A 26,495-nucleotide genomic window follows, 5' to 3' on the forward strand; every position below is an offset into this window, starting at 1 on the left:
TGAAATTGGAAGTGATTACTATTTAGTCTTGAGCAGGATAAAATTGAATTTCATATTGAAAAGAATAACATGTAAGAAAGTTTTAAAGCAAATAAAAGTTGAGCAGCTCTCAGATGTGAACTGTAGACTAAAATACACAAAGATCACTGAAGAAAAAATGAAAGAGTTTGAGAACAGGAATCAAACCTTGGAGATTCAGTGGCAAAATCTGAAGAAAACATTCATTGATTCTGCGAGAGAGGCATGTGGTGAGGTTGTCTGCAAGGATAAAAAAATCAGAACTCCCTGGTGGACACAGGAAGTTAAAGAGGCAGTGAAGGAAAAGAAGAAAGCACATCAAAAGTTCCTGTCAAATAAGTCAGCTTGTGCTCTTTAGAGAATACAGAGACAAGGCAAGAATGCTAAACACTGTGTGAAACTAGCAAACAAAAATCATTGGAGGACTTTGGCAAGAATACATAAAATAAATATCAAGAAGGTGGCAAAATATTCTGGAGATTGTTGAAAAAGCTTAGGAATGGAGGAAAGAGTGCTGTAAAAGGAGTTAGAGATGATAAAGGTGACATGAAAATGGGAGAAAAAGATATCCTTGAAGCATGGAGTAATTACTTTGAAAAACTGCTAAATGAAACAAGCAGTGATGACAGCACAGTGGTAAAAAACACTGACCAGGCATGCAGTAAGGAATACATATCCATACCTGAAGTAGAAAATATTCGACAACAAAATGCTGAAGTATGGTGGTATAAAAGTCTTACAGTGGCTGCAATGCACAGTTCAGAAAGCATGGACAGAGGGACGAATTCCAATGATTTGGAGTAGAGCTCTCATAGTACCCATATATAAAAAGGGAAATAAAACTGAATGTGAGAATTACAGAGGTATTTCCCTACTGAGTGTTCCTGGCAAGATCTATGCAAGTATACTTGAGAAACGGTCGAGAATGTTTGTGGAAGAGAAGCTTGGTGAAGAACAAGCTGGACTCAGGCCAAATAGAGGATGTCAGGATCAGACCATCACTTTACAACAAATAGTCGAGAAAGCATGGGAATATAACAGAGATCTGTATTTAAGTTTTGTCGATTTGGAAAAGGTATATGACAAGGTGCCAAGAGAGAAGCTATTCAATACGCTACAGTTATATGGTGTCAATGGAGCATTATATCAAGCAATACTTAGTCTGAGTTGTAAGTCAGCAGTTAGAATTGAAGGAAGTACAGGAAGATGGTTTAATGTTAAATCTGGTGTGAAACAAGGATGTACATTATCCCCTCTGTTATTCATTATCTATATGGATCACATTATGAAGGAAAGTGGTATTAAGCATGATATCAAAATTGGAGATGTTAATGTCAGCTCTTTGCTTTATTCAGATGATGTTATACTTCTAAATAAATCCGCTACAAGTCTGCAAGATTCTCTGACTAAATTGAATAGCTGTTATAATAGATATGGTATGAAGGTCAGCAATAAAAAGACAAAGACAATGAAAATAGGTAGAATCATTGAAAATGTCAACTGTGTTGTGAATGGAGAACCTGTGGAACAAGTAAAACATTTCAGCTACTTAGGCACGATTTTTACTGAAGATGATAAATTAAATATAGAAATAGACAACAGAATCAGCAAAGCTGGTATGGTGGGAAGTCAACTGAATAAATTCATATGGAATAAGAGAGAAATTAGTCGGAACACTAAATTAGCTGTATACAAGACAGTGTTCAAACCAGTTTTAACTTATGGATCTGAGAGCTGGGTCAGAAGTAAAACACTTGACCAAAGACTAGAGACCGCAGATAAGAGAGTCCTGAGAAAGATTGTGAACAGATGGCATCAATAGCAATATCATATTAAAAACGAAGATATTAGGAAATAACTTGACATTGTCAACATCCAGGAATGCGTTAGCAGAGCTAATCTCAGGTGGTATGGTCACTTAAACAGAATGGGCGAAGAAAGATTAGCAAAACAAGTGTTCTCTGCCAGGTTGGTAGCAAAACGACCCAGAGGAAGACCAAGATATAGGTGGATTGATACGGTACAAAGTGCCTTAGACGATAGAAATATAAGATCTGATAATGTTGGAGTCTTGACAAGTAACAGACTGATTTGGAGGAAAATTGTAGATAGGAAGTTAGTAATGATGTAATTTTTTTCATGTAGTACTATCATATCCTGTACACCCCCTTGAGGGTACATGGCAGGAATTTGATTTCCTAATGTGTTAAGCTTAAAATGAAGTAAGAGAGAGTATTTCACTATTGTGTGATGTGTATAGTTGCATTAGTATTAATAAATATGTTCGTTTTATTTACAAAATGTGCCACCTGGTCTTTTACGCAATGCACTGTTTCAAAATAAACTCGATCCTGTGAGCGGGGAGAATGATAGCTACGACTGATTATTGTTAAGAAGGGATTAATAGCAATTTAATGATAGCCACAACTGTAAATTATTATTGAAAAGGGCCTTAAGATAAGTTTAAAGAAAATTCTACTGGAAGTATTGATATTTTTTATACCACTAGAAGAGAACTAGTGGCGCAGTCGAAAATCAAAAATAAATTTCTAGAGTCCTCCGGTATAAGAAAGAATACAGAAAGTAGAGTAGAGAGAGAGTAAAGAATAAATAAAGATTGAAAGAGATTAAATAAGAATAAACAAGGTAAATAAAGTATAAAGAAAAAATAAACAAAACACATACGTTTACAGAGCAGATGTGATCTTACTACAGGACTTGAATAGACTGAGTAAATGGGCACAGGAGTGGGTATCCCAGTTCAGTGTTGCAAAATCTAAGGTTTTAAATTTTGGAAAACAAAGATGGGATGTAGAATTTATGCTTGGTGGGAATTTATTGTTGAAGGTGAAAGAAATAAGGGATCTTGGGGTAGATAAGGATCTAAAATTTATGTTGCAAGTTTTTTCACTTGGCAATACTATAAATTAAAGATGACAAAAAATTATATTCTTGGTTTAATCCTTTATCCAAGTGTAAACAAAGTTTTTATGTGTGAAATAACTTCACGACTGGGCTACTTATATATAGAGGCTAATCATTTCACATTACTTGCCTTAGTATCTCATAATGTAAAGCACACATCCTAATGGACAGTGGTGAGCTATAAGGGGCTAGGCCAAGCCCTTTGTTAATTTTTTCTCAAATCTGCGAGCCCCTTGTTCTTCTTGTTTACTTTTTTATTTTTTCAAAAAAAAAAAAAAACATAATTTTTTTAAATATATTAAGCGACAAACTCATACGGTAACCTAACAAAGCAATTTTATTAAATAAAATATTATAGTACTGTTACTACCAATTCACAAATAAGAATTCACTTTTGGTAATCGCATATAAATAAATAGGACTATAAAATAATGCTCGTTGATTGGTGCCATTTGTTTTTATACTTCATGTGATAATCAAAGAGAAATATAACATACTTCAATATTATTGTGTTTATATAATATTTATTTATTCTTTATAGATTGTTTGTCATAAAAACTTCTATCGTAAACAAAAGAAATTTATTTTGTTTATAATAAATGCAAACTATTTCATATGTGCGATTATAAAAGATTTTATTCTTATATAATTTTGATAGTTAAATAATGTGTTTCTTATGTAAGATAAATTAATACAGATGATTGTGGCAAATATTTCATGTTTAGATCATGAAATATTCATTGTGTTGTCCTCAGAATTTTTCTAACATGTCCTAAAATTTATGATCTAAATTTTAGATCATAAATTAAAGATTCCAAGAAATTATATTCCTGGTTTAATTCTTTACATTGGATAAAGTGTTAAGTAAAAAAAGTGTAAAGCGTAGTCTTGGTTTAATCCTTTACACTTGGATAAAGGATTAAACCAAGAATATAATTTCTTGGCATTTTTAATTTACGATCTAAAATTTAGAGGACACACTGGAAAAATTCTGAGGACAACACAATGAATTCTAGCATTTATGCAGAGGATACTGATTTGTTGATGTAAGGAGATTCTAGTTCCACTGTATAAGTCCTTGATTAGGCCACATATGGACTACTTGCCTGGTTTTCAAAAGGATGAAGAGATATTGGAAAAGGTCCAGATGGGATTAACTAAGGTAGTTTCTGATCTCTAGAATGCTGAATATGAAGAAACAGAGCCTAGTGGATAGGCAGAAGAGGTGGTGATATGATACATATGTACAAGCTGGTAAGGGATTAATGCTGAAGACATTTTTCATCAAAATTTGGAAGAACAAGAGGTCATCCCTGAAACCTGTATGAAGAGGATGTCAGTAATGGAGTGAGAAACAGGTTCTTTGGTGGCTACAGAGAATTTAAATATATTTAAGGCATGGTATGATGAGCTGTGTGTATAAAGCCTCATCACAGGAGCTACCTCCTGTGATGAGGCTTTGACTCATGGGAAGGGAGGGGAGTCTTGAGATAATAATAATAATAATAATAATTTTTCAAGTTGTAACAACTTGAAAGCCACAAGTTTCTTTAACACATATTAAAAATCATGTTTTTGCTTGTTTGCAGATAAACTCCATTTTTTCTATTGAAGCCATTCTACTATCTCCAACTCTGTGTATCTATATGAATTCAGAATTTATATAACTTAATATACTTCCTAAAAGTCTTGCATATAACAACTTAATATCCATCTAATAAGCATATTAGTATTAAAATTTTTTCAACTTTCAATCTTATTAAACATCTACGTACCTGCCATCAGCACAGATGCCGTATATTTATAGCAATTATATTCTAAATATTCTCGAATTAATTCATTAATCAGCAAATTTTCATTTGTAAGTGGAGTCTTAGCTAAACTTCTGTCTTCAAGTGAATGAAACACCTCCGCTCTGATTTGGGCTTTTAACTCTCCTAAAACACCTCGTTTTTCCAAAGTTTCTTTGATAGCTAACAAGTAAATATAATATTAGAGGTGATTAAAAATCATCTCATATCAATACTATATCAAAAATTGTAGCAGAACAGTTTCTCTCTCTTTATAGAAATAGATTAATTCACTTTTCTGCAGTGATTAATTTGTTAACATGCTTTATGTTATATCAAATTCATAAAATACAATATATGTTTTGTACTGCTGCATTAACAAAATGTTAATTTTTTTTTATCTATTTTGAACCAGTTTTTTTTTTTTTTTTTTTGAGGACAGGGAGGGGGCACTATTTTCAGAAGGGTTGTAAATTTGATTATAAAATGGAACCAGTTCTATAACATCGTTCACAAAAATAGGTATACGATTGAACATATAACTATGTTGAACATGCAATGATTAAAATTATGATTATAAGTATTTTGACTAACCTGCATATATATAGTGATAACTTGGGAGACAGTGGGTTAGAAGTTGTCTGATTTGAAACAAAGACTAATAGGGTGAACTAGATTTCCAGTAATCTACTTCACAAGGTTAGTCCCTATTTACTGATAAAGACCACAGATTCAATTAATTATAATTTGCAGTTGCAATTTGCAAATACAAATGCAATTTACAGAGTCTGGTGGACAGGAGGAAGAGGGGAGATATGATAGAGACCTACAAGTTAGTAAAGGGTTATTATAGGATCAATGCTGGAGAGGTTCTACAGAAAATAGTGGGAGATCAGGAGAGAACCAGAGGTCATCCCTGGAAACTGTATAAAGAGGGTGTGAGTAGGGGAGTGAGAAGCAGGTTTTTTTTCATGCAGAGTTGTGAATGATTGGAATGCCTTGCCTGAGAGTGTGGTGTCTGCAAGGAGTTTGAGTGTGTTTAAAGCACAGTATGATGAGCTGTGTGTGTGTGTGTGTGTGTGTGTGTGTGTGTGTGTGTGTGTGTGTGTGTGTGTGTGTGTGTATGATAAAAGGACCTCCCAGATGAGTCTCTGACTACATGGGATCTTGGATAATAATAATAAAATGTACAAATAATCATTATGAGTGTATTTCTATATTCAGATTTTTATTCTACATAAATTTTGGGGCACCACCCTATCTGCCCACCAGCACTAATCACAGAACATCACAATCGAGAGCACCACTGTCACCCTCCATATACGTGACTGTCCTTGCTCTGAAGCTCATTTTAATTTCAGTCTTCACTGAGATTTTCAATGTCCTTTTGAAAATGTTAGCTTGAGCTGGTGAAATGTCAGGTTGTAAATATTTAGTTTATTAGGTAAATTATCCATTTTATTCCTCTTTCTATGTGGTTTTAATCCAGAAACATAACAGGAATCATTATGAGTGATTTCAATCATGAGAATATACATCATGGAGGAGAAGGGAGAAAAAAGAATGCACAGTGTTGCTAACATAAAATTATTCTTGGTAATATAAGAAGAAGTAAGCATTCATTGCTGGAGGGTAGCAGATCTGGTTATAGTATCAAGTCAGATTATGTACCTTTAGATGAAGTGATCATACTACCTCAAAATGGTGTCATGTAACCATGCAGTCCTAACCAGAAATGTGAATAAGCATTAGGAGATCAACTACAGGGTAGAGAATTTTAATAAATTCAAGGATGGGAAATGGGAAGTTAGTGAAAGTGGTACATTAATACACTGCTGGGTTAGAATATAAATCCGGTCAAATGAGAATGACCACTTGCACGAAGAGTGATAAGCATGGTAAGGAATGGAGCAAAATCTGATAAGAAGCAGTTGGACTAGCTGAAAGAAATCTTAATCAAAATGATCACAAAATAACACCCTTACTGAACTCAAATAATAGAGGGGTGTAGCAAATTAGCCACTTGAATTATAGTAACCATTTTAATGGATCTATCGTTTTGTTGGAACTAACATGATACCTGATACTGCAGTGAGTACAAATCATGAGACAGGAGAACACAAATAGCATATACTAGAGATTTAGCATTATTATAGAATTATTATATACAGGAAAGAGATATTGCACCACCTTGATGAACTTGTTATACACATAAAGTACTTAATATGAAATAATTTATATTTAGTTATGAGAGCTAATAACATGACTACAGCAAACACACACACACACACAAAACATTACATGAAGCAAGAATAGAATTAAACAAATGCTATAAAACATATTCCTTCTAGCAGTATCACATTATATTCCTAATAGCATAATATGAATGCAGGTTGACTAATTATTATCGGGGATTTCAACTATGGGGGGCAAAGATTGGGAGGAATTGCAAACAAAAAAAAAGTTATGGAGGAAATATAAAGAAAAAGTTGACCAACATGCCCATGAGAGCAGTACAAGGTACAGTCAAGAAGCATTGCCCTATGCAGTAAGAAAAGTCAAAGCTAATTATGAGAGAAAGCTAGCTGTTGAGGCCAGAAGAAATCTTAAAGTGTTCTTTTGCAATGTGACAAGAAAATGGAGGAATGACTTTTGGAAGGATGACTTTAATAAGTGCTGATAGTGAGAAAGTAATAAAAGAAATCAAATACTTGAATTACTGAGTGAACTTATTGCAAGAGTGTACCATGTAGATGGTGATGTTGCAATGCTAGATGTGATACTGAATAATTGGAGAATAGAGGTTGAAGAAATGGAGAAGCTTAAAAATTACAGAATCTCAATACAAACACAGCCATGAGCTTAGATGGCATATTGGCTTGTGCAAGAGAATTATTAGCTCCTCTGAGCAAGCTGTTTAATTTAAGCCTCAGTACTGGAAAGGTACCAATGGAGTGGAAAAAAGGGCAAACTAGACCCATTACATAATGGGGGGGGGGGGGGGGGGCTCCAAGACAGAATTAGTAAATTATAGGCCAATCAGCATCTCAGGAGTGGTGGTTACTGAAGTACTGAAGAAATTGGTGAAAGACAGAATTCAGGACTGGGTGGATAGGGATATCATACTCTATGAGGGACAACATGATTTTGTGAAGGGTAAGTCTTGCCTTAGCAATGTGGTTACTTTTCATAATAAGTAACAATGGAGTTGGATAAGGGAAATGGTTACTCTGTGATTTTGCTAGACTTTGAAAAGGCATCTGACAGAATTTTACACAGACATCTGTTGAATAAATTGGAATTGAAAAAAAATGGGGATGGTTATGAATCTGGTGATTCAGATTAGAGGGTGGCTGATGGACATATATCAGAGTGATTTATGGAGGATTAGAGTCCAGGAGAAGGCAGATGACCAGTCGTGCACCAGTGCTCAGTACATGGTCCTCTGTTGTTTAATTTGTAAATAAATGATATAGGAAATGATTTGACAGGAAATATTCAGTTGTTTGCCGATGATCCTAAACTAGGAAGAGGCAACTGTTAGTGAAGGTGATGCAGAGATTCTGCAGGAAGACTTAAATATAAATAGACTAGCGGTATGGGCAAATGTAAATGGCTGCCAATTCAATATGGCCAAGTGGTAATGTGATGCACTTCGAGAAGAAAAAGAAGAGATCACAAAATGTTTGCTCTATCGATAGAACTCAGCTGCAGGAAACTGATGAGGCCTCGGTCTCGGGGATAACTGTGGACAGGGAGTTGAAGTTTAGTGGGCATATTGCAAAGGTAGCCAAAAACAACACATCAGATTATGTGGTTGTTAAAAAACACACTAACAAGCAAGGATAAAGAAGTTATTACTGTTCCCATTATAAGGCTTTATAAAACTGCATCTAGATTTGGAAATCTAGATACTGTGTGGATGAAGAAATGGTGGAGACAGTCCAGAGGTGAGTGACAAAGATTGTATTAGATCTATACAATTGTATTAGATATTTATCCCTATGAGAATAAATTGATGGCACATGGGCTTCAAAAACTAGCTGATAAGCAAAAAAGAAGAGACACGACAGAAGAATATATGTTATTTAATAGGATTGACACTGAATACTTTATTCGTTACATGGCAGGAAAAGAGAGAGAACATGGGGTCACCCATGAAAATTGTGCGAGTGTGTGGTTAGCAAGGGTGTTAGAACTAGACTTTTTTCTTGGAGAATAGTGAATAGGTTGCCAGAGATAGTTGTGTGCTTCATTAGTGAATGAGTTTAAGATGCGTTATGATAGATATTGTGTGAATAATGGATCTTCTGATTTGCCTCCATGGAGATAACTGTATAATAATAATAATATTACCAGCTCTTTAGCTAGTAATATGATATTATTAAGAACATGTGAAACAAAAAAAAAATATTACATGAAAATACATAAGCAAAAAAATTATAATATTTGCATAAAAATTAAATATACATATTAAAATTATTCATCAGATTACCAGTGAATTCAAAGTTACCATTTCCCAAAATTTTGAAATTATTAAACAATCACCGTGATCAAATTGGAATTATCAGTCAGCTCTAACAGGGTAATTAAGTTAAAAAATAACAATAAACAAAAAAAATTTTAAGTTTATAAGAGTTAGAATTTAGGCATGAGTGGACAGTGTTGGCACACTGCAAGAAGTACATCGTTCTGATTGGAAAAGTGGATAGCATCCCACTTTGTTGTTGTTCATGAATGTCTTTAGATAGTTTACCAGTCTCGTTGGCCGAGTGGTTAGCGTATCTTGTCTCTGACCAACAGGTTGAAGGTTCAAATCTCACTATGCACATGGATATTTGTGACTGTCTTTAGATGGGAGAAGAATTTCATCATCCACTGTGAGATCACCACTATGCCTACTGGAGGCTTGGAAAAAGTTCCATGTTTGGTCTCTAGAGCAGCGTTTCCCAAACTTTTCCTATGACGGAATACTTCACAAATCCTGAAATTTTCAAGGAACACCTTGGTTATTTTGTAACTTATTAATTATTAATTAATTGTTAATTTAGCTGATTTTTTATTATTAATTAATAATTGATTCTTAATTAAACATCATTCTTAATTCTTAATTAATTAAACATCATTAAATTAATTTGTGCTGATTTTCGTTGACATCTCCCATTCTGATCACCAAAAATTTATAATATTATAAGTACTTACGAGTGAATGCAGACTTTTTCTTCTGTGTGCTGGTAGTTTCCCCCTCCTTTTGTACATCCTGGAGATCGCTTTGTAGGTTGGTGGTGGATGACTCACTATCAGTTGCATCACAAATACCTTCAATAAGAAATTTCTTAATACCAATTACTTTTAAAAAATCACGGCACTACAGTTTCGAAACTTTCACCCTACAATATGAACTTGTGAAGAAAGTATTCAGTATTACTAGATTTGAGAACCGGATGCAGACTACCTTGATCTTCAATTTTAGTGGAAAAATTTTCTTTATACTTCCTTGCTGATTGGTCACTAACATTTGCAACACAGATGTTATTTCTTTCAGTTTTGAGAACAGAGGATACGCCGCCCATTGTTGTAATTGGCTTGCAGGCAATTTTTATGACTGGTCATAAACAGTGGTATTCCCTTTCCCAAATGTTGAAAGGTTTCGATGTGCGAAAATTAACGATAATTCATGAATATTTCCATGTTCAAAAATATGCCACTTGGTCACTGACATTTGCTACACAGATGTCATTTCCTTCAGTTTTGAGAACAGAGGATACGTCGCCCATTGTTATAATCCGCTTGCAGGCAATTTTTATGACCGGTCATAAACAGCAGTATTCCCTTTTCCAAATGTTGAAGGTTTCGATGTGCGAAAATTAACGATACACAGATGTTATTAGACGTTCTGGGTCTGAGCTTTTCAACATATTCACGAATATTATTCTCTTCAGAATATTTCCACTATAAAATATTTATTCATTAAAAATGCTTAGAAAACTAAAATGACAAATTCCAGGAGAACTTCTCACAGAACACTTATTCACCTTTCGCAGAACGCTAGTGTTCTGCGGAACAGTTTGGGAAACCCTGCTCTAGAGCAAGACTTCCAAGACTATGTAAAAAAAAAAAATAATAATAATAAAAATAGGGGAACATTCCTTAGTTCACTCACAGTACTAATGTACTATAAGCTTACTACCTTTTGTGAGTGGGAATCACATTAAAAAATAATAAAAATTATAATACCACCTTGCAGCTTACTAAATGCCTGAAGTGGCTTGAAAGAGCTCCAATGTTATCCTCAAAGTGGAGCAGAATGTAGCTGTTTTTCCAACAGTAACTAATGGATATGAAACTTGAAACTTAAAGAAGTCCGATAGCTGCTTTTGAGATGTGGTGTTATATAAAGCTGTTGAGGATATAATATAATGAAAGGCAGACAAATGGATGAGTGCCAGACAGGATCAGTAGAACTTCAAGGCCCCTTAAAGATATTGACAGAAAGTTGAAATACTTTGGACACATTGAAAGGATGGAAGGAGGACTTCTCAAAACAATAATAGAAGGTAAAGTCTCTCGAAAAAAGAAGGGCTAGACCATCAATGAGATGGATGGATAGTGTGTCTGAAGTCACTGATCTTCAGAGAGTTTAAGCCTCCAGAAAAGCATAAATCAGGACCACCTGTCTTATCTTGCCTTCCTTCTATTTTTTTTTGTCTGGTGAAGAATGGTGTGACACATCCCCAAGCAACTGAGTGTTCATATGGCTTCTGATGTCCAATGATTAGATGGATATAAAATGGAGGGGACTACAATAGAAAATAAACTGACTGGAGGGATGAGAGGATGGCTTACCAACAGGTATTAGAAAACAGTGTTTTGAGAGACAGAGATTTAGAGTTATCAGTGGAGTTCTATAGCCTCTGTCTTTGAGCCATTACTTTAATTTACATATTAATGATACTGGAAAGAGCTTGGAGAAAAATATACATTTATTGGTTGATGAAACTAGATAGGTAAAGTGATAAAGAACAATTCTGATCCCTGCAAGAGAATCCAAGCACCCTGGTACTGTGAGCCAGTTGTAATAGATGTCAGTTAATGATGGACTACTATACTGACCTAACTTTGCTCCAAAAACTAAAAAGGCTAGAGTTTTCAGCACAAGAGGGAATTGAAGTTCTGGAGTTACATTGCAATGACAGTAAGGAAGGCAGATTGCTTGTTTATAATAAGTAATGTATAGGGGGAAGAATAGCTATTAGGATTATTCCATGTTGGATCTGCCTTTCCTTAGTACTGGTTTTGGAAAAAACTTTCTGACTACTCAAGCTCTCTTGTAAAGCCACAACATTTGCTCCATTTTTCATACTTCTTTCCAACTTTGCATCTGCAAAGAATTGAATATACCCATCCAAACATTTTCCAATATCATGTTCAAACAGGTTAAACAGGTGATGACACAGCAAAAAATGAAATCATGGTGGTTCTCAATAACGAATGGGGAAAAAGAGTAATCGACTCTGTAAAATGTAGATTAATAATGGTAAAACTTGAAGCAAAACTAACAAATATTATAATAATACAAGCTTACATGTCTACTAGCGATCACAGTGATAATGATGCTGAAAGAATATATGCAGATGTGGAAAATTAAATCAAACTCACCAAAAAGGAAGACAATTTTATTGTCATTGGTGATTTGAATGCGATCATTGGTAAAGGCAAAGATGGTAGAGAGGTGGGAAAGTATGGACTTGGATGTCAAAATGAAAGAGAAGATACTTTTGGAGTTCTGCCACCAATTCAATCTGATCATTACTAATACTTAGTATGAGGTAGCAAAAAGAAGAAGGTATACTTGGAAAATGCCAGGGGATATAGGAAGATACCAAATAGATTATATTATGACAAGAAACAGATTTAAAAATCAAGTAAAATCATGCAAAAGTTACCTGGGAGCTGATGTTGACAGTGACCACAATCTGGTTTTATTGAAATCCAGTCTGAAATTTAAAAAGCTATCACAACCAAGGAAAACGCCCAAATGGAACACAGATAACCTGAACACAGAGAAAAACCATAGAAATTATAAACAGCAAACCATTAAAACTAGAGAGAGCCAAAAGAAAAACACAGAGAAAAAAATATAGGAATAAAGAAAATAGGATTAAGGAACAAGAAAATAAAAAAAAACCATGGATTACCCAGGACATTCTAGACCTAAGAAATGAAAGAAGAAAACATAAAACCTCCCTAAATGAAGAAAGCAAAGACAAATATAAACATATAAAAGAAAGTGTAAAGAAGCAAAAGAACAATGGTATATAGAGAAATGTAAAGAAATAGAAGATTTAACAAAGACTGGGAGAATTGATAAAGTTTATAACATTATAAAAGGAGCCAGCAAAGCAAAACAAAACAAGAAGCACAATTATCAAAAATAAACAAGGGAACATACTTATAGATAAGGAAGAAATTTTGGAAAGATGGAAGGAGTACTTAGATCTATATAGTGGAAAAGATCTAGATGCCAAGGCTACAGAAGATGAAACAAGACTTGATGTGGAAGAAATTGGTCCAACTGTATTAAAAGATGAATTTGAATGGGCACTAAATGAATTGTAGGTTAACAAGGATTTTTCGCAGTGGATGCATTGTGAAAACTGCTATATGTATGCACCAAAAAATGTAAAATATTTGTGGACTGTTTGAGTAAACAAGAAAAAGGAAAACATTAATGTATGTGAAAAGTGTCTGGATAGATTAGAGCAATTAGAAATAGGAACAAACGTCGGGACAGTAGTAGAAGAGCTTTGGCAGGAGTTGGTGAAAATGAAAAGCGAAATGAAACATCTGGAAGACAATATTACGCATCTAAAGGAGAGATTAGCTGATGACAAGGAGGAGGAAGTTAATATTATGAAGAAAGAGTCAAAGGATAGTCGTGTATCAGTGCATGGGGACTCGATCGTTAGAGGTATAATTTCTAATAAAGTGCATAAACATGCTTTCCTGGTGGAACAATGAAGCAAATAATCAAGGCATTACAGAAAATGAAATACTAAACATCAAAATTAGTGGTAGTCGTGGGCACAAATGACTTAGTTGGGGAGAAATAGAATGTTGATAGAAGCTTGAGGAAGTTGTTGCAGCAGGTAAAGATGAATAATATTGTTGGGAAAATCATAGGCGTGTTGCCCAGATACAACAGTGAATTGAAAAGGAGAGCAGAGATAATTATAATTATTATTATCATTATTACGGGCAACTCCAGGGAGTCCTTAGACTCATCGAGGGAGGCCCTAAACATCATGTCCACACAACTATACGACATTCTTACAGTATCTATCATACCTTGCCTTGAACTCACTCACTGTCATAGCACCCACAACAGACTCTGGCGCCTTATTCCACTCATTTAAATAATGAATTGCAAGATGGCTGAGTTGTGTGAAGCAAAGGCGGTTCAATTTGTGAATCTGTAGAGTGAATTTGAAGGGAAGTTGGAATGGTATAAAGCTGATGGATTACATTTGAATGGGTTTGGTGTTGGGCATTTAGAAAGACTATTGTATTCTGAGAAGGCACAGAGTCAAGAAGTTAATGTAGCAAATAATCAGAGTCTACCTGTGAAGCAGTATAGCACAAATCAACAGACTGTACGGCAGGAGGAAGATGAATATGAAGTTGAAGACATGGTTCAGCAGCACAAGATGATGGAATGCATAAAGGTGAGGATGAGACAGGTAGGAATGGAAATCAGAGTCAGGATCAGGGAAACGGGAGGTGGTCAGACCGAAGAGTGGCCTAAAAATATGGCTAAAAATAACTGGAATAAGCAAAACTTAGTTGTCTGAGGAGGATGTGATGTCAGGAATAGAACTAGAAGGATATATAATTTTCAGGAAGGATAGAAATGTGAAGGGGGGGGGGGGAGTGCTGTTATGACTGCAGTGGAATTGTGTCCAAAAAGTGTGAAAGTTGATAGTGCATTCACAGATTTTGAATAGCAACTGGACTAGAGAATGTTGGTGCTGGTAGAATGGTCTCAAACACATAATGACTGTCATGTTTATACACAAATGTAAGGAGCATTTGAAACAAGACAGCTGAGTTTCTTGCATTGATTGAGAACGGTATGCCTAAAAATAACTGGAATAAGCAAAACTTAGTTGTCTGAGGAGGATGTCATGTCAGGAATAGAACTAGAAGGATATATAATTTTCAGGAAGGATAGAAATGTGAAGGGGGGGGGGAGTGCTGTTATGCCTGCAGTGGAATTGTGTCCAAAAAGTGTGAAAGTTGATAGTGCATTCACAGATTTTGAATCTGTGTAGTGTGAAGTTGAAATAAACAGGTTGGTATATCTGATAGGATGCTGTTATAGGCCAGGGAATGCAGAGAATACCAAATGTGAAATGTTTAGGCAAATTAGTTGGGCATGTAGGAATATAGACTGGAGGGAGATAGTGTATAGGAACAAGGAGAGCGAGTCTGTGGAATTTCTGAGAGATAAGTATCTTAAGTAGCATGTGATTGAAGCAACCAGAGGCTTTAATGCTTTGGATTTGGTAATAACTTCACAAGATGTAGTTGTTAATGAAGCGTTGACCCTGCCGCTGGTTGGTGATAGTGATCATGAAGTACTTGTTTGGGAAGTGATGAAACAAGAAAAGGTCACTGCCAAAAATGGATACATGTAGAAGTATAAAGCAGATGATTATCAGAAGCTCTGTGGTCAGTTAGCATCAGTACATTGGGTAGATGAGCTGAATGGAAAACATGTTCACAATGCATGGAAACTCACAAGGCAGTATCTGACAAAAGCAATGTCTGACTGCATATCAAGGGTAGTGAGTAAATAGAGTAGGAGTGAAATGGATGAATAATGAAATTAAGCAAACTGTGCCAGAAAAGAAAATGCTATGGAAGAGGTACAAGGTGTTTCGTGGCAATTGGACTCAAGAAGAGAATAAAATGCTGGCTAGAAAGGTGATGAGCATATTAAAGAAAGAAAAGGTGCAGTATGAGAGAAGAATGGCTGGTCAGGCCAAGGTTCACTCAAAGAAATTTTTCTGCTACATGGCAAGCAAGAGGAAGAATAATTATAGCAGATTAACAATGGTGGATCATGGCAGCAGACTAACAGGCTGCAAAGGATATAGTGGAATTATTGAACGAGCACTTTATCAGCATATATCAAACTGGTGTAAATGATGCAGGAATATATAAAAGAGGCAAGTAATAGGAGAACTGGAAGTGAAAGAAACAGAGATGTATCAGATGTTGGTTGGTTAGATGTGAATAAGGTTGTAGGAATGGATGACATATCACCATGTATTCTTAAGAAATGTGCACCATGGTTGGCTTTGCTTAACCTGATTTGGTTATTTAATGAAAGCTTTGCAGTGGGTAGGGTTCCTAAGGAGTGGAAAGAAAGGTAAATAGTACCACTTTACAAGCTTGGTTTTAAGACAGAAGTCTCCAACTATAGACCAGTCCGTATAACTGCAGTTGTGGTCAAGGTGTTGGAGAGATTGGTAAGGAATAGAATACAGGATTGGGTTGATGGACATAGCATTCTTTATGAAGGTCAGCATGGATTTGTAAAGGGTAGGTCCTGTTTCAGTAATTTACTTGCATTTCATGATAAGGTGACAAGTGTATTAGATAAGGGAGAATCATATACTGTGATATTATTATTGCATAATAGAGTTAAAGAAGATATGTGAATTAATTTCATTGTGTTTGCTTATGATATGCAAAACTATCTGAGAAGGGCTGATAAGTTTCTTTAAGTGTTGATATAACTAGTCTAAGAATAATTTGTTTACAGTTATAGTTAGAATTACTAGTTACAAGTAACAGAGCATGATATTCCTTGAATTGTAATGGGCTGATAATTTTTTTGGATGTTGATATAATATGTTGCATGACTCTGTGCATTTTCTAACTGTTAAATTGCTGAAGAAGCACAATTAGCACAATTTTAAGCTTAAAGTGGAGTTAAGAGAGAGAATCTTTCCCTATTGTATGATTTTGTATAATAACAGTTTAGGGTAAATAAATATGTTTGTTTTGTTTACAAAGCGTGCTGCCTGATCTGAATGCAATGCACTGTTTCGAAATAAACACGCACCTGTGAGCAAAGAAATTTAATGTTAGCCACGACTGTTTAATGTTAAGAAGGGCTTTAGGATAATTTCAGAGTGAACTCTACTGGAAGTATTATTATATCTTATACCACAAGGAGAGCACTGGTGGCACAGTCGATTAATCTAAATAAATTTCCAGAGTTCTCCCGGTATAGAAAAAATACTAAAAGTAGAGTAAAGTTAATAAAGAATAGGAAGTTAAAGTATTAAAGGATAAAGAATTAAAAAGGCAGTAAAGATAAATTAATAAAAGAAAGAATAGAGTAGAGAAGATTAATTAATAATAGAAAATAAAGCATATAGGGAAATATTACAATGGCGCAGACAATCACAAAATAAGAATATATAAGAAAAGTTTACAAAGATGTTGCATTTTGGAGTGCAGAAATATGAGGCTGTGTATTATATCGATTGTGCCATGCTGCAGAAAGTGGGCGAGACTAGAGATTTGGAAGTGTTGATTGACAGTAGACTGCACATCGTAGTGCTGCTATGATAAGAAGTACTTTAACATGTAAGGATAAGGAAGTGGTTGTGCCGCTGTATAAGGCACTAATCAGACCACACTTGGACTATTGTGCTCAGATATGATCACCTGGTTTTCAATGGATGTGGAGCCATTAGAGAGGGTCCAGAGACATGTGACTAAGAGAATATCAGGACTTTGGAATGCTGGCTATGGAGAGAGGTTGAAGAAATGTGGATTGCAGAGTTTGGTGGATAGGAGGAAAAGAGGTGACATGATAGACATTTAAGTTAGTGAGAGGATTTTATCAGATTAATCCAGAGGGGATTATGAAATGAGTAGAGGTCATTCCTGAAAGTTGTGTAAAAGTATGGTGATGAACAGATTTTTTTTAGGTGGAGAATTGTCGGTGAATGGATCACATTACCAGAATGTGTTGTTAATTCTAGGAGCATTAAGGATTTTAAGATTCTATATGATAAATATGTTGTCAGTTGAATGAACCTCCCATAATGAGTCTGCCAAATCCATGGAAGGTATAATAATAATAATAAAAAGACTAACAAAAAAGGCTGAAGAATATATTGACAATGACCAATTTGGATTTAGGAAACACCAGGGAACAAGAGAAGCAATCCTAGCTCTAAGAACAATTATTGAAAGAAGATTTGATAAGAATCAAAATACTCTGATAGTCTTACCTAACCTGGGGAAAGCCTTTGATAATTTGACAAAGAAAACCAGGGCATCTTCTTAAGAGATTCAATGGGACTTCTAAGACCAGAACAGGCCTAAATCCTTGGTAATCATGATGATGATAATTACGCACTATTAAAATGCACTTTCCAAGAATTAGAAGAAAAAAAAAATTATGAGATGACTGGGAATCCCCTTACAAAAGCATCAACTAGATCCATGGGTATATCAAATAATGCTCACAATGCAGCATTTTTGAAGCAAGATTGTCATGGTCATCCAAGGTTACCACTAAAGAAAGTTGAAGCTACTTAGCTTATTTGAGTTGTTGGCAAAGATAAAGCTAATTTTAACTCCAATTCTCCCAGTTAAGATTTTTATGACTGAATTCAGGGCTCACCCTAACCAAAGTTGGCAAGTAATCACTGAAGACAATGTCACTCAGTTATTTACAGTGAAGGCATGTAAATTGGTGGTTAGAAGATAAAGAAGAGAGAAAATATAACTGAGACATTTAGGCTGTTGAAGAGCTATTATCAGTGACACTGGAGTCTGCGCGGTTAGCCTAGTGGCTTGGGTTCGCAACCATATGACTGGGGAAAGAGCGTCCCAGGTTCGATTCCCGTCGAAGACGTGAGGAATTTGAGGATCTTCCTCAGCTGTAGCCAAGTTAGCCGGTTTTGGACGCAGGCAGTAGGATTTTTTCCTCCAGTTTATGTGGCGTTTTTCATCCCGCAAGCAGGCAAACTGGCCCCGTGAACACACATGGATCTACAGCCATAAATACTTCACCCCCCCATGAGGGGGCTCAACTCGCCCCAATAGGGACGGGGGAAGAAAAAGGGAGGAAACTCCATACAAATAAATAAATAAAAGTGACACTGGACAGAATTTTCATATGGTAGAACAAGGAACCAAACATGGAAGTTGCAAAAGGAAGTAGTAAATAAAAGGGTAAAAAAACAATTTTTTTAATTACTAAAAAAGAACCAAAAGGCTTCAGTTCGGTGTTGCAAAATTACATAAGCAAAGTGGATGTTAGATCCAGCATTATTTCAAAGATGAATGTAGAAACCAACCCTGGAAATTACAAAAGGAAGTAGTAAGTAAAAGGTAAAAAAAAAATTTTTTTTAATTATTAAAAAAGAACCAAAAGGCTTCAGTTCGGTGATACAAAATTACATAGGCAAAGTGGATCCAGCATTATTTCAAAGCTGAATATAGAAACTATGAAAGTATTGTAAGATAAGTTGACCAGAGAGCTTATGGGAATAAACTCTCCAGCATTTCATGAGTTGCCTTAGTGTGGACTTCCTTAGAGAAATAGGAGGCACCCAAGCGTCTATATATTTGCCTTTTATTAGTCCATTTTGATTTCACTGGCCTGAAAGCTGTTTAAAACTGGTTGGTTCTCTTAGAGACCAGGAAGAAACCTTAAGAGAGCAAAAACTCTCGTTTAGTACTAAGGAACTTGAAATGTCAGAGAAATGTATTTTTCATAAGCAAACTCTTGGTTGGCATGTAAAAGTAATTACTAAAATAAAGAGTCAAAAGGCTTCAGTTCAGTAATGCGAAATGGTATGTGTGTGTCTGCGTGTGTGTAATATATATATATAGTGGTAGGAGTATGGAATGCATTGCCTGAGAGGATGGTCAAAGTGCAAATAGTAGATAAATTTAAGGAGTGGTAGAATAGACTTGGTGCTAACCTCTCATGATGAGTCATGTGACTCTAGAGGTCAGGGAAACAATAATAAAATCAATGAAAGCATGTCCTAAGTAAACAACACATCAATGACATCACCAGAAGTGATGTAATTGGCTGGTTTCCATTATTTTATTGAGGTATTTGTTTTTTATGTTCAGAATGGCGGCATATTAATTTTTTATGCAAATAGAATGATTTTTTTTTAAATATTCATACCTGGTTTTTGGTAGTAGAGTTTTTCTGTTAATTAATACATACTGTTTTTTTTTCTTTTTGATGGTGTTTGTGGTAATTTGATGGGTCTTTTTGTGTTTGTCTAATTTTTATATTTTCTCATTTCATTTTTACAAATGATGCATGTGACTGGATGGTTTTCCAGCAAAAGTGGTGTTTGGTTGTGCTACTTCTGTGTGTTTATGTTTCTTAATGGGGAGGGGGGTGTTAATGTGAAGTTGGGTTTCAAAGGCTAGAGGCCAGCATTGTTCAAATTTTCATACTTCCATTTCAGTTATTTTCTCTTTGTGTTGTGGATGTATCTGTTTCCTAACAGGTAATATGTTGGTTTTATATACTGAAATAAGCCAGGCCAGAGGTGTTGCTTTCTGTTGTTTGCTTTTTGTTAATTGCATGGATGTGTCTGCTTGTGATGGGAAGGTATATTGGTTTCAGCGATTTAAAAAAGGTCAGGTTAGCTCTTAAGTTACAGGCCAGAGGTCTTAGAAATGCTAGTTGTTTTTCAGTATCTACATTCCAGGTATTGGCTGCTTTTGTTTTCAAAGGGGTGATGTGTTAGTTTCACAGAAATTAAATGGTAAGGTTGGCTTTTGATGGTCATACGATTGTAGTGTTTTGTTGCTTCCTTGTAGCAGCATTTCTGATAATTTTTTATTGCATTTTTTTTATTCATTTTGATTTTATTTTTGTGTTGTAATAAAACATGAGCAAATAAGAGTTCGTAAATAATTATGCTTTTTATTTTTTGGAAGTTTTTTCCCACTTGGTTAGACTATAACAAATTTAGTTTAATCCTTTATCTAAGTGTAAGCAAACAAAGTTTGCACCTGAAATATCTTCAGGACTGAGGCAACTCATGGTAAAGGTGGACCAAGCTCTCATCACTCCTTGTCTTATTATCTCCATTAATGCAAAGCACATCTCCTTGCAGACACGTATAATGCTATGCATTAAGGCAAGGGCCACTACCCAGACCGGTTTTGACCTTTACTGAGGTCTCGTCAGTGGGAGCCAGACCTACAGGTGGTGATACTAAGGTGGAAGCAATGGAGAAGTCATTACCTCTACAAGTTGCCAAAAATTGTCTCACCTTATTATTAAATTACTCTGGATTTAGAGAAAGATGTTGGAAGGTTTTTTTTCCACTTGGTTAGTCTATAATAAATTTAGTTTAATCCTTTATCCAAGTATAAGCAAACAAAGTTTGCGCCTGAAGTATCTTCAGGACCGAGGCAACTCGTAGTAAAGGTAGACCAAACTTTTTTGGCAACTCATACAGGTAAATATGACTCCTCCATTGCTTCCACCTTAGTATCACCACATGTGGGTCTCTCCCACTGACGAGACCTCAATAAAGATCAAAACCGGTCTGGGTAGTGGCCCTTCACTTATTGCATAGCATAATACATGTCTGCAAGGAGATGTACCTTGCATTATGGGAGACACTAAGACCAGGAGTGATGAGAGCTTGGTCCACCTTTACCACAAGTTGCCTCAGTCCTGAAGATATTTCAGGTGCAAACTTTGTTTTGTTTGCTTACACTTAGATAAAGGATTAAACTAAATTTATTATAGTCTAACCAAGTAGGAAGAAACTTCCAACATCTTTCTCTAAATCCAGAGTAATTTAATAATAAGGTGAGCAGGGGCAAATGCTGGTCTTGAAATTCATGCTAGCTCTTGTTATCATTCAGAGAGGGAGAGGTGTGATTGAAGTCTGATTAGCAGAATAATGAATTACTATATATTTAAAACTATATATTTAGAAATTTATGTACATTTAATCATACAAATACAACATTTATTTTACAAATGATATTCTATCTTTTTCCATTTAGCTACTTGAATACAAATTTTATCCTACGATTCTTCTTTATGAATTGGTCAATAACATCGTCATAAAAAGTTGGTTGTAACTTAATTTTCCCAAGCAACATGCACACTTGTAAAGGCTGGCTTAAGCTCACTGGCTAGAGCTACTTTGACTGTGTATGGCCTGTGTTTACGACGACGTGAAGGGAGCAGAAATGGCTATGTGTGTGCATGAAACCACAGTGCGCTGCAGTGAGGACCTGGAAGCTCTGACAACTGAGCAACCCAGGGTAGCTTTGACTGGACGAGCAAGCATTGGTCTTCGATACACAATGCAAAGCTTAATTATTGCAGCACAAGCTTAAGACATCTTCTGTCTACAAAAATAAAAGCCTAAATGAAATGCTTATAAATGCATGCATTTATTAACAAATAAATATAATTTCTTTCTCAAGTAATGAGCTTGCACAGCAAGCATGGACAATTCGACCCTGAAGGTGAAACAACGTTTGGCAACTCATAGAGGTAAATATGACTTCTCCATTGCTTTCACCTTAGTATCACCACCTGTGGGTCTGGCTCCCACTGACGAGACCTCAACAAAGGTCAAAACAGGTTGGAAGCTTGGGTGATGAATGGCAATGCTGAAGCCCATGAAGTTTTAACTGAGGCACAACTGTTAATGTTACTCCTCAGATATGAGCAAATGAGCGACTCTGCTTGGTGGTGGGGTGAGCCTACCACGGTGTGGAACCAACTGGTTCTGAGAGTTCTTTTCAGTGGTAGGGTGAGCCTGTTACTGAGGGGAACAATGCTGAGTTTTTGGAGTTTGACCTGTACTTGAACATTCAAGAAAGGTCGAAACCGGTCTGGGTAGTGGCCCTTCCCTTAATGCATAGCATTATACATGTCTGCAAGGGGATGTGCTTTGCATTACAGGAAATACTAAGACAAGGAGTGATGAGAGCTTGGTTCACATTTACGAGTTGCCTCAGTCCTGAAGATACAGACACAAACTTTGTTTGTTTGTACTTGGATAAAGGATTAAACTAAATTTATTATGCTTTTTATATATGCATAAACAAAGATCATTAAGCTGCATTTTGAATATTTTTTTATTTTTTCTGTACTTACCAGCATCATTAATGGCACTGGTGGTGGTTTCTTCACTTGTTAGTGTACATTTTTTCATATGTCAAGAATACAATATCAAGCTTTCAAGTAACTTTCATGTAAAGGCTCTAGTTTCATCAACTACTTGAAGCAAATTCCTATTAATATAATGCTCAGTCTGCAATATCTTCAGCCCCAAATGTGTAATCTAACATTTAGCAACATTAAACTGACACTCCTTAACATTTGTCCATAGAATCAGTTTACTCATTCTATGACCTGCAAAAATTCTGTATCAGAAAGGTCCATCTAACTAAGCATCAATATAATTGCATGTTTGCCTCCAGCCATCCCCAATGTCTTCATTATATAAGTTACATAGGAATAGTCCAAGAATAAACATATAGTACCTACCACTAGTCACTCATTCTCTTGGATTCAGCTCCATTACCTTTACCTGTCCGATAACTACCCCTAATCAGCGCAACTAGCCTACATCGTATAATATCCGATTAACAACAATTTTTATTAACTGCATGTTTTCTCTGGCTTTGACTTTTAAGAGAGAAGAGCCCTTGCATGCTTTGTGTGAGACTTTCAACCTCACTAACATCTAGAGATAAAGAGGTTATTACGCCTCTTTATAAGGCATTGATACTGCTACATTTGGATTACTGTGCTCAAGTCTGGTCACCTGGATTCCTTGGAGATGAGGAATTGGTGGAGAGGGCTCAGAGAAGAGTGATTAAGTTGGTGAGTGGTGTAAAAAATGCTCCCTACATTGATAGCTTGTTGATTACAGAGGTTGGTTGACAGGCAGAGATGAGGAGATATGATAGAAACATTTTAATTACTTAAAGGTTTTTATAAGATTGATGCAAGGGAAATATTTCAGCTTCATGATAGTGATGGAAGAACAAGAGTCATCCCTGGAAATTAAGGAAAAGTGTAGTTAACAAGAGTGTGAGAACTACATTTTTTGGTTGGAGAGTGGTGAATGAATGGAATGCATTGCCTGACTCAGTTGTGAGTGCTTCGTCTCTAAATGAGTTCAAGAAAAAGGTATGACAGATATTGTTTCGATAGTTTGGGTCTATCTATGAGTCTTCTGACTCCATGGAGATACCAATATAATAATAATAATATGACGAAAATAAAACTCATATCTTTTCCAATCGAAGGACGCATGTTCAACTGTGTTAGCAGGTGCTAAATTTTTCGTTTTTATCAAACCTACTTATTTACGAAAACTGTTATTCTTACCATCCTTAAGCTCCTGTAAGGATGCCATATTTAAAACAAGCACTTTTTTCCTTGTTAAACTAACCACTAGATGCCATCATCCTGGAAATGTAATGGTAAACTTCGCAGAAAAAAAAAACAAAAAACAATTGGAATATTCATAATTCACTAATAAACACTAACGAAGATAACACTTAAAAATACGCGCACCAATTGTCTACTTTCTTCCACCTACCGGAAAAATTATGGATATCTATGAGAAAAAATTAACAGACATATTAATAAATTCAAATTAATATGGACGCTTGGGAAAGGATCATGTCTTCTAGGTGGTCAGCGCTAGGGTAACTCATGAATGCCGATGAGTGTATTCTCGTAAGCTCTCTGGTCAACTTTTTTTAACGAAATTTTCATAGTTTCTACATTCGGCTTTGAAATTAGATTATATAAATCAATTGGATTTAATATCCAATTGATTTATATAAGTTTGAATCGCCGAACTGAAGCCTTTTGGCTCCTTATTTTACTAAATACTCTACGCACAGACCGAGAGTTCCCTTACTAAAAATATACCTCTCCAACACTTCAAGTTACCCTCGACAGATTCTGCTTTTCTTTATCGTAAGAGTTGTTAGCGAGATAGTGAAGTCGAGTTTTGCGTTTTAGATTTTGTGAATCTTCTTTGATAGAGGAATACAAGGTAAGACTTTGACATTTGATGCAATTTTCCGGCCCTAGCCCGTTCTCTTGGCCATTATAAATATTTCTCAGGTAAGCATACTTGAATATTTTTAAACATGAAAAGTTTAAGTCCCGACGACTTTCTCCAATCTCTCGATAAGAAGCTGGCGATCGACCTCCTCAAAAAAATGTTCAAGAAATTTGAGCTAGAGGGGCCAGGGTTTCTACCTATATTCAGCGATAGATGACTCCACAGAAGGGGGAGAACTCAACACCAGGGGAAGAAAGGAAGATGAACCTGATAATCTCTGCTCCAACACCAAAAGACGATACAGAAAACCATGCTCAAAAAAGCGTAAAACAGCGGAGACTCGGGTAAACGAGGGGATGGAAGAAGATGCCCCAACACTGACCTCCCCACACCCAAAAATGAAACAGTTCCTCTAATTGTACTGCGGGGAAAAGAACGATGGACGGCCTCAGGCCTGTTGTGCAAAACCACCAAATTGCCTATTCAGTGGCAAAAAACGTAGACGACGGAGTTAAAATACAGCCTGCTACACTAGGCAACTACAGACACCTCACAAAAACCATGGACGAGTGAGATATTAAATATCATACTCACTGAAGTCGGAGAAAAACCTAAACGTTGTACTCAGGGGAGTAACAGAAAACATCTGCACAGATGAAATAAATGATGACCTCCGCCTCCACGATCTCCCACCTGTCAAAGTCAGCAGAATGTTATGGGCTGACAAGAGTCCAATGCTCCTAGTACTTGTGGAGATACCCAACACACACACAAGAATATATACAACATAACAACGATCTATGGTCTGAAAATCACAACTGAACCACTAAGGAAAAGAGTCTCGTCAGGCCAGTGCCACATATTTCAGAAGTATGGACACGCACAGAAACTCTGCAGAGCAGACTACAAATGCCTCAAATGTGGGCAAAACCATCCCACAGCAACCTTCTCAAAACACAGGACCTCACCAGCCAAATGCGCGAATGCGTGGGGCCCTACCCGGCAAACTACAGAGGCTGCATTCACTATCCTAAGAATAAAACAGACAACAAAAGCAAACAGATCTCTCAACCCCCCCACAGGCACCAGAGTCGATGGCTAACCAATTGCCTGTCACCCAATAAAAGACAACAAAATACCAGCTCTCACAAATGGAAAATACCAACAGTCTGGAAAGCCACCGTCGAAGCAGGACATACGCCGAAGTAGCCCGTTCATCCAAAGATATCCAGCTTTACCACATTCTTCCAAACATGACAACAGTCATCACAGCCTCATTGGCAAACATGCTTCAAGACTTCAGTAGGTCAGACCCTTCACCAAACTCCACAAAAAGATTTCTAAAAGACACTCAAACCATCTTATCAATGCTTGCTAATGAACAAAACTAGAATATACCCAGACTCACTACAGATCGCCGCTTGGAACGCCAATGGTCTAAAAAATAATACACTGGAACTTCAAGAGTTCTCTCACAGATACAACCCTGACATCATCCTAATTAATGAAACTCATCTAAGACCTGCCGACAATCCAAAACTGAGAGGCTACACACTGCATAGAAATCACCGACTGGACTACAGAGGAGGTGGTACAGCCATATTTACCAGGAAATGCATCAGGCACAATG

General features: G+C 36.0%; 1 protein-coding gene across 1 annotated transcript in view; it reads right to left on the reverse strand.

The window, feature by feature from the left end:
* Nucleotides 1-24,416, reverse strand: part of LOC150102859 (centrosomal protein 20-like) — a 109,589-nt gene extending 85,173 nt beyond the window's left edge. Inside the window, exons 1-2 of the mRNA XM_090397732.1 lie at nt 24,175-24,416; nt 4,719-4,916 (exon numbers count right to left, since the gene is read on the reverse strand). Coding sequence (XP_090253858.1) covers nt 4,719-4,916; nt 24,175-24,202 — 226 coding nt within the window. The 5' untranslated portion in view covers nt 24,203-24,416. The remainder of the gene's footprint in view (nt 1-4,718; nt 4,917-24,174) is intronic.
* Nucleotides 24,417-26,495: the final 2,079 nt, after the last annotated feature.

This window comes from Typopeltis vanoorti, chromosome 9, assembly GCF_054136105.1.
Source record: "Typopeltis vanoorti isolate ZY-2024b chromosome 9, IOZ_Tvanoo_1.0, whole genome shotgun sequence".
Taxonomy (NCBI): Eukaryota; Metazoa; Arthropoda; class Arachnida; order Uropygi; family Thelyphonidae; genus Typopeltis; species Typopeltis vanoorti.